At 43.3% G+C, this 9,908-nt stretch overlaps 1 protein-coding gene and 1 pseudogene across 1 annotated transcript; both read right to left on the bottom strand.

Moving 5' to 3' along the window:
* Positions 1-481: 481 nt before the first annotated feature.
* LOC147987865 (cysteine proteinase inhibitor 8-like) lies at positions 482-5,003 on the bottom strand (annotated as a pseudogene).
* Positions 5,004-8,118: 3,115 nt separating this feature from the next.
* On the bottom strand, positions 8,119-8,698 carry LOC147987866 (cysteine proteinase inhibitor 8-like). The gene has a single exon (XM_087540459.1). The coding sequence runs from the start codon at positions 8,598-8,600 to the stop codon at positions 8,214-8,216; it is 387 nt and encodes a 128-aa protein (XP_087396585.1). The 5' UTR covers positions 8,601-8,698; the 3' UTR covers positions 8,119-8,213.
* Between the last annotated feature and the right edge of the window lie 1,210 nt (positions 8,699-9,908).

A 9,908-nucleotide genomic window follows, 5' to 3' on the forward strand; every position in this document is an offset into this window, starting at 1 on the left:
ATTAATTAACAGCTCCAAAAAATTTCTAACCTTAATTGTTTGGCTCCGGAATAATTCAATTAGCTTCCACAAAAAGTTCCAGCATTATGATTTACTGCCTAAATTAAATCAGAATAGAAAACAGAAAAATACGCAAGAGAACCCCCGAATGGGCCTAATTGGATGTAGTTGGCCCATTAGTCTAGCCTGCACTTGGCTCTACGCTCTGAATTTGGCCCAAGAGCAACCTTTTTTGGACAGAAAGGCAGAGCAGAGAGCTGCATTTCATTGATCAAAAGTTTCTGAATTCCTAATTTCTTCTCTTTTTTCCAACATATTTAAATGTTGGTCACTTCTTCTCTTTTTGTTTCAACATTTAAACAACCTTTAAACAACTTTAACCAACATTTAAACTAGGTGGATTTCTCAAAAAAATTCAAGATTACAAATTCCTCCATAATTCATGCCTTTTCATACATTTTCAACATTACAACCAGTGCGATTACCATACCTACAAATGCCCAAAAGTATTTGCAAATGGGTATTGGTAGTGCTTGATCTTCAAGCTTCCTAACCTTCTTCTTCAATATCCTAAGCTCAACAGCTAGCTCTCTGTCAGTGCGTGCTTCGCCCTCCATCCCTTCTTCCGGAGCTCGTGGTGCGGCCCCTGCCGTTCGTGGCAGCATGAGCAACCATTCTTCATGCTCTTCTTGCAGTTCATTCATCAGAGTCTTGGCCAGAGCATCGACCCAAAGAAAGAAGCATGTCACCTGCATGAACACCAAACAGATCAACCCATTGCTCAAAGATCCCGACCACGAAAATGGTGCAATTGCCCCGATTCTTACCCCATTCTCGCTGCACACGTAGAACGGACGATTCTGGTTCCTCGGTGTCTGAGAAACCCTCCGATCAACGCCCGCCCGGTACCGCGGACAGATGAAGACAGGCATGTCCACACGCGCCCGGCTCCGCATCTGCGAGGTGGCGCGGGAGCTTGAGGAAGACATGGAGCTCGGAGCCGAAGGGATCTCAACGCCGCCGCGCCCTCCACTGCTAGCTTCCCACCGCCGCGCCCTCCACAGCTAGCTTCCCGCCGCCGTGCTCTCTCTCTCTCTCGCCGTGGTCACTGCCGTGCTCTTTGTTGCCGTGGTCACCGCCGCTGTCGCCCGCTTATATAGCACACCCGCCAACGGCTCTCTGCTCAACGGCTCTCTGTTGGGTTCCACAAGCCACGCGTGCAACGGTCTGAATAAAATTGGCCGTTTCTTTCGCCTGGTACCACCTGTAAGGGCCGAGTCAAAAGGTTGACCTGACGGAGACGGCAGAGTTCACAGAACGTGTCGGTGCGCACGGACTAGGGGCAAAATTGAGCACAATTTGCATCTGAGGGCAAAACTGAGTACATGGACACCACTGAGGGCAAAAGGATAATTAACCCTTGAATTAAAGATGAAGAGTTTGGAAGAGATGATCTTTAAAGACTCATCATCATTCGAAGAGGACAAAGACGGCGATGACTTCGAAACTGTTCTTGGCATGATTTAAGTGACCAAGGAGAGGATCGTAGTTTGACCGCATACAACTCAACCTAGATAGAGAGGAGGGCCATACCAAGAATATGAGAGATTATTTTCATCCAAATGCAACCTATCGGGAGAAGTATTTTCGCCGGCGCTTTTGAATACACACAAGTCTTTTTCTCATCATTTCAAAACCGTTGAGAAGTATGATGATTGGTTCAAGTTTAGAAGGAATTCATGCGGAGAGATAAGTGCAAACCTATGATGATGTGCATTGCGGCTGTTTGAGTTTCGGCATACGGGAGTTCGGTCGATGCAATTGATGACTATGTCCGCATTGGAGAAGATACACTTTGAAGGCCTTCGAAGATTCACTAAAGCAATGATCAATGTTTTTGGAACACAATCGGTTGTTAGCTACGACGTGCTCACCCCCTCTTTATATATCTGTAAAAACTTAAACAATACAAGTGTGGTGGATTCTGTCTCATTGTCAATTCTCTACACTCATCATGGCACGACGCGATGGGCCGTCGTTGATCCCTTGAGAGGTGGAGAGCAGAACTCCGGGAGGGTGGGATCAAATATGGGAACACAATATAGTAGGTCCCCATTGGTCTCTTCGTCACACTTCTGCTCCTTCGACGAGTCCCCACAGGATGCCACCGGGATGACGTGCCACCTCTACAGTAGGCGCCCGATGCTCCTGGCCTGCGAGCGCGCGGGCCGTGCCGGCGTAGTAGTGACCTCGTCGCCGCAGAACCGCTCTGGCAGCCCGAGGGAGCAGCGGTCTAATACCAATTTGCACCTCTGGTGTAGAAAAACCCAACCAATTTGATCCCGACATAGCCGCAGTCGCTCAGAGTTCCCGAACCCACACCACACACCGACGATCTCTCCGCAGCCGCACGCCACAACCACCATCTTCTCTCTCGGGCACACAGACTTCTCGGATAGTTTTCGGCATGGCTCGTCTTCCATGGGCGCTTAGCTCATGACAAACCCGACCTATAAAATATCATAAGCATTCCATAAATTTATCACCATGTAAACGATCTGTAGTATTGAACGCACCAACCAGTTCACTCAAAATATGAACAATTATTTTAATACAACAACTCGGTTGTTTTCTCACATATAAGAACATGTTTTTTGACAATAGATGAGCACTTCATTTCAAAGTTAGGTTGAGACATTGTTGGTTTTATTTATTATGTGTTCCATTTGGCTGCCCTCATCATAATCAAGTTGCATATGTATGTTCTTTAACAAGATCCAAAAGACATGACAAGGCAAGAGGATAATTTATTATTGTATTGAACAACGAACTAACAACATTCTGGCAACCCTGTTGGGGAACGTAGCATAAATTCAAAATTTTCCTATATGTCACCAAGATCTATCTATGGAGTCATCTAGCAATGAGGGAGGAGTGGATCTACATACCCATGTACATCGCGCGCGGAAGCGTTCAAGAGAACGGGGTTGATGGAGTCGTACTCGTCGTGATCCAAATCACCGATGATCCTAGCGCCGAACGGACGGCACCTCCGCGTTCAACACACGTACGGAGCAGCGACGTCTCCTCCTTCTTGATCCAGCAAGGGGGGAGGAGAGGTTGATGGAGATCCAGCAGCACGACGGCGTGGTGGTGGAAGTAGCGGGATTCCAACAGGGCTTCACTAAGCGCTGCGGGAGGAGGGAGATGTGTCATGGGAGGGAGAGGGAGGTGCCAGGGCTTAGGTATGGTTGCCCTCCCTTCCCCCCACTATATATAGGGCCAAGGGAGAGGGGGAGGGTGCAGCCTTGCCCCTTCCTCCAAGGAAGGGTGCGGCCAAGGGGGGGGAGGAGTCCATCCTCCCCAAGGCACCTCGGAGGTGCCTTCCCCTTTTAGGACTCTCCCCTCCTCTTGTCCCTTTGGCACATGGGCCTCTAGGGGCTGGTGCCCTTGGCCCATGTAGGCCAAGGCGCACCCCCTACAGCCCATGTGGCCCCCGGGGCAGGTGGCCCCACCCGGTGGACCCCCGGGACCCTTCCGGTGGTCCCGGTACAATACCGATGACCCCGAAACTTGTCCCGATGCCCGAAATAGCACTTCCTATATATAATTCTTTACCTCCGGACCATTCCGGAACTCCTCGTGACGTCCGGGAACTCATCCGGGACTCCGAACAACTTTCGGGTTACCACATACTAATATCTCTATAACCCTAGCGTCACCGAACCTTAAGTGTGTAGACCCTATGGGTTCGGGAGACATGCAGACATGACCGAGATGACTCTCCGGTCAATAACCAACAGCAGGATCTGGATACCCATGTTGGCTCCCACATGTTCCACGATGATCTCATCGAATGAACCACGATGTCAAGGACTTAATCAATCCCGTATACAATTCCCTTTGTCTAGCGGTATTGTACTTGCCCGAGATTCGATCGTCGGTATCCCTATACCTTGTTCAATCTCGTTACCGGCAAGTCTCTTTACTCGTTCCGTAACACATCATCCCGTGATCAACTCCTTGATCACATTGTGCACATTATGATGATGTCCTACCGAGTGGGCCCAGAGATACCTCTCCGCTTACACGGAGTGACAAATCCCAGTCTCGATTCGTGCCAACCCAACAGACACTTTCAGAGATACCTGTAGTGCACCTTTATAGTCACCCAGTTACGTTGTGACGTTTGGTACACCCAAAGCATTCCTACGGTATCCGGGAGTTGCACAATCTCATGGTCTAAGGAAATGATACTTGACATTAGAAAAGCTTTAGCATACGAACTACACGATCTTTGTGCTAGGCTTAGGATTGAGTCTTGTCCATCACATCATTCTCCTAATGATGTGATCCCGTTATCAATGACATCCAATGTCCATGGTCAGGAAACCGTAACCATCTATTGATCAACGAGCCAGTCAACTAGAGGCTTACTAGGGACATTGTGTTGTCTATGTATCCACACATGTATCTGAGTTTCCTATCAATACAATTCTAGCATGGATAATAAACGATTATCATGAACAAGGAAATATAATAATAATCAATTTATTATTGCCTCTAGGGCATATTTCCAACAAACCCAATTATTGTTAACTAAGTAACTGATGGCTACCTGTTTCACTTTGGTGAAGGGGAGGAGCTTGCATTTGTTCATCAAGTCATGCTCGTACAGCTTCTCCTTATAGTTGCAGTCTCCCCCCACCAAAGTGTGTCACATAGATGATGACCTTGTAGGTCATGCCAGACACATGTTGTCATCTGCCACTCATCACCTTGTTGAACTTCACCCTACATTTCACGTGCTTGTTGAACTCCAACACCGCATAGCCGCCGAGCTCTAGGATATGCTCATCATTTATGTTCTTGATTGGCTACTACCCATTCTCTATCATCGTGTGCCACAATTAATTTCCCATCATTTCGCCACACCGCGTGGCCGATGCGCTGGTGCCATACATGATCGCGACAACAAACGGGGAGATGATGGTTGTCCTCATGGCGTGTAAAGTTTGTGCCGAAAATACTATTAGTTGGTTAATGGTGTTTGGAGCTTGAGATAACGACTGGGTTTTGTGAGACTTTGGTCAACATGCAACATGAGTGGCTTCAAAACAAGGGAGATGAGGGTTCTTAAATATACATCACAATAAGAGGGAAACATTAATTGAATGCATATCCAAATGGGCATTAATAGGACATTTATGACAGCCTTTTAATGGGTGCAATCATTATTCAAACATTACTTTGCAGCATACCAGAATATAGGGATACTCAATGAGAGATGATTACAGCTTTTTTATTGAGTATGACGGTTAGGCCACTATTCAACAATTCTTGAAATGTGGCATCCATTGCTACCTTTATTGCAATACTAATAGATATACACCCACATAATAAACTAGAAGAAGACTAATTACTTCAAAAGATATTTGGATGAATATCCAAATATGGTGCATTGGTTACCACCATTGATCTAAATGCAAGCATCTAGAATGCATATATTTAAAGATTTCTAACATAGGCTATATATAAGTTTTAACTTCACTTAATATAAACTTGATAGGCCTTGTAAGCCTATAAGAGGACGTGGAAAGCATGTATTTGGACTTTTGAGCAAAACTGTTAGTATGTTGACATGCAGGTTGATGGTTGTGATATTATTGTTTTATTATTATTATTATTGATATTAATATTTTTATAATATTTTACCATTATATCGATGCAAAAATTTAGGTTGTTTGCTATTACAAAACTAGTTACCCGCACAACATATATCATTGTGGGTTCTAACTAGATGATCATATGACCAATCTAAGTCATGTGGTTCCTTTTTAAATCTGCTTTTTGACCAAATGAAATAGGTAGTTTTTTTGGTTTTAGTAGACTTGTCTTCATCATCACTTTTGGCAGTTCCTACCGTTCTTACTCCGGTTGCTCGACATCAACCTAATGCCCCTTTACATATTAAAATAGAAGTAAGAAACACTCCACCCCTTAATTCACATACAAACACTTTCTCTCCCCCTCTCCTTTCTCTCTCTCTCTCTCTGTGCCTCCATCTCTCTCTCTCACATACACACACACACACACACACACATCTCAACACATGCCCTATCTCTCGCCACAACCCAAATTCCTTCCTCTATCCCCTCATCCACGCTCTCCTCCATCATGTAGCACATCAAGAGGTCTAGTAATGCTCTCCACTGGATCGACCAACGTGGGATGACCAACTCCGCCTCCATCTCCTTTGTTGAGTTCATCCTTCAATGCACTTGAACACTATTGCTACTCTTATGGGAGTTGTTGGATTTAGTGGAAGAGGAAGGATGATGTAGCAGAATAGTAGAAAGTATTTCCCTCAGTAAAGAACCAATGTTTAATCGAACCAGTTGGAGTCTACAAGCTAACAAGATAAGCAACACGTGCACACAAACATAATAAATGCTTGCGCCCAACTTGGCAAGGGGGTTATCAATCCGCTCATCTTGATAGTTGCAAGGTTAAAAGCAAATACTGATATGGAAAAAGTTAAAATAGTAATAGTAAATAAAAGAGTGATAGAGAATTGACCCGGGGGCCATCGGTTCAATAGTGGCATCTCTCTCGAAAGCTGGTAGTGGCATGGTAAACAAATTATTGTTGGCAATTAACAGATAAGCAACATTCATAACTATGACCATTCATGGCATAATCTTTTATAGGCATCAAGTCCGTGACAAGTAGACCGTAATCCAACTGCATCTACTACTATTACTCCATCCCGAAACAGCTATCCAGCATGCATATTAAGGTATTAAGTTCAATGAAAAACAAAGTAATGCAATACGCAAGAGGACATGATGTAGACAGAAAGAAACCTAGCAATAAGATCAATTTATGTCGTTTTATCCTTAGTAGAAACAACACATCACGTGCCTTATCCCCATTCTATCACGGGATATAGATCACCGTGAGATTGAACACATTACTATATATGCACCACTCCTTTTAAAGAATTACCCATCTATCTTCGCCAGAAGAAAAAAAAACTTGAAAAGCATAGATAGCTACTCAATCATAAAGTAAAGAAACTTCAAAGGATTCAGTTATATTCAATGAACAATCTGATTTATAGGATTTCAGAAATTAAAGGATTTATAGGCGGAATAATTAGGTCAAATAGTCTTAGGGGCCCCACATGGGCAGGTGGCGCGACCATCCCCAGAGGCCGCACCACGTGTGCATGTGCCTAGCTTGTGGGTCCCCTCGATCTCTCCTGAAGCTCCTAGGGTCCTTAGTTGTCCAGAAAAAATCATCAAAAAATTGGCATGGTATTTGGACCTTCCTAGATATTGATTTTTCGCAAAACCAAAAACAAGCAAAAACCATGAACTAGTGTTGGGCGCTAAATTAATAACTTAGTCCAGAAAAATAATATAAGTATATAGAGGTGATAATATAATAGTATTTAAATAAAAAATTATAGATACATTGGAGATGCATCAACTATCTATGCTCAAAATTTCCCATCTTTGTGTCCAGGAAATCCTATTCTACGCTTATTGTTTAGGATAGCTGCCATTTTCCCTAATGAGAGTGTTGTAGGGCCGACCATGTTCCGGGTTTTAATTATAAATTTTCACGTGCTTTTTTCACCTTTCTTTTTTTATGTTCATTGTTTCTAGTAATATTTAATATGTACCTTTTATTGAGGCTAAATGCTCACTATCACTCGAGTGAAGTAGAAAATATGAGGAATCCCCTATTGGCAAGAACATATTAGGCTGATAGTTATCGGAACTGATGCCACCACAAAATATTTTTCCCTTTCGCAAGTCAAATGGCCGGTGGACTCCTACACAGACAGTTAGGGAGGCCACTTATATAGACTCACCTCCTTTACAGTTATTAGTATGGAACACACACAAAAATTTGTATCGAATATATAGCTTCAGGACTGTGTTCACACCACAATATATTATTGTTACTATTTTAATAAAATCCATTATTTTTATGAAATTATAGATCTATCTAGAGTTGAGACATTGCTGGTTTTATTTATGTGTTACATTTGTTTTCCCTCATCGTAATCAAGTCGCATATGTATGTTTTGACAAGCTCCAAACCACATGACAAAGCAAGAGGACAATTTATTATTGGATTAAACAAAGAACTAACAACATTCCCGGAACCAAATTATTGCTAATGAAATAACTGGTGCCCGCCTATTTCACTTTGGTAAAGGAGAGGAGCTGGCGTTTTTTCGTCAACTCCTGCTCGTACAGCTCCGCCTTGTAGTTACCGTCTTCCCCACCAAAGTGTGTCACATCGATAATGAGCTCGTAGTTCATGCCGGACACATGTTTTTGTCGGCCGCTCAACACCTTGTTGAACTTGACTGTGCAGTTCACATGCTTGTTGAACTCCAACACCGCCCAGTCACCGAGCTCCTGGATGTGGTCATCATTTATGTTCACGATTGGCTCCCACCCATCCTCTACTGTCGTGTGCCATAATTGATGTCCCATCGAACCTCCACAACGCGTGGCCGATGCGCTGGTAGCATACATGACCGTGGCAACAACGACAAGGAGGATGCTGGTTGTCCTCATGGCATATTAACTTTGCGCCAAAGACACTAATAGTTTGTTAATGGTGTTTTGAGCTTGAGATGGCAAGTCGGTTTATGAGGGACTTTGGTGAACTTCAGAGTGAGGGGTTCTAAAACAAGCGAGACGTGGGTGCTTAAATAGACATCACTATAAGAGGTAAACATTAATTGAATGCATATCCGAATGGGCATTAATAGGGCATTTATGACAAGCTTTCAATGGGTGCAACCATTATCTAAACATTAATATGAAGCATACCCAAATATAGGGATACTCAATGAGAGATAATTACAGTTGAGTGTGACGATTCCACCACTGTTCAACAATCACTAGTAGAAAAAGGGTCAAATGTGAAGCACATTAGTGCCGGTTTGTAACAGAACCGACACTAATGTGATCAATAGTACCGGTTCGTGGCGGCGATCAATAGTACCGGTTCATGGCGAACCTTTAGTACCGGTTCATGCCACGAACCGGTACTAAAGAGGATGTGGCAGCCTGCGGTCAGGCTATGGCCCCACCATCACCATTTAGTGCCGGTTCGTACCACGAACCGGTACTAATGAGGTTATGGCAAGCTGTTTTTAGTCCCACCTCGCTCCCCTAACAAGGTTTTTACCACCTTCACTATATTACTTCTCAAACTATCACAAGCACTTGGTCTTCATTGAACTCTATGTGTAGAATTTGTGGACGCAATATGAGTCTTCACCGGTTTACAAATCGTTGAGGACTCATATTGACAATTCAGATTGTACACAAAAAGATCATTGATGATCAAAGTATTTTTGATGTATAAGATCATATTGACAATTCAGACTGTAAAGAAATATAAGATCATGATCTAAATGCTCTTATATTTTCTGCGTTCAGTATGCACCATTCAAAGAGATGCCATCAACTTTCAACCATTTCTGCCTTCATTTGCTATTTTTCATGCATTTAATGATTTGTTTTGAGAGCTAAATGATCTTGAAATTGAAAAGCACTACAAATGAACTCTAAAAAAGTTGAAACTTGGCATGGTATCATCATTTCACCCACACAGCATGTGCAAAAAAGTAGAGAGGGTTACGGCAAAAACTGGATGCACTTCGTTTACAAACTGGACAATCTCTTTCGAAGTATTCGGGTTTCTGACGAAAACTCATCTGTTACAAAGGCATTTCATTTTTTTGAACTTATTACAACTCCAGACTTTTTGTGCATTCAGTATGCACCATTCAAAGCGACGCCATCAACATTCAACCATTTCTGCCTTCATTTGCTATTTTTCATGCATTTAATGATTTGTTTTGAGAGCTAAAT

The sequence above is a fragment of the Triticum urartu genome, chromosome 2A (assembly GCF_056163025.1).
Source record: "Triticum urartu cultivar PI428250 chromosome 2A, HENAU_Tu73, whole genome shotgun sequence".
NCBI lineage: Eukaryota > Viridiplantae > Streptophyta > Magnoliopsida > Poales > Poaceae > Triticum > Triticum urartu.

Excerpts from the sequence above, each read along its gene's own strand:
- LOC147987866 (XM_087540459.1), bottom strand. The coding sequence starts at position 8,600 with ATGAGGACAACCAGCATCCTCCTTGTCGTTGTTGCCACGGTCATGTAT.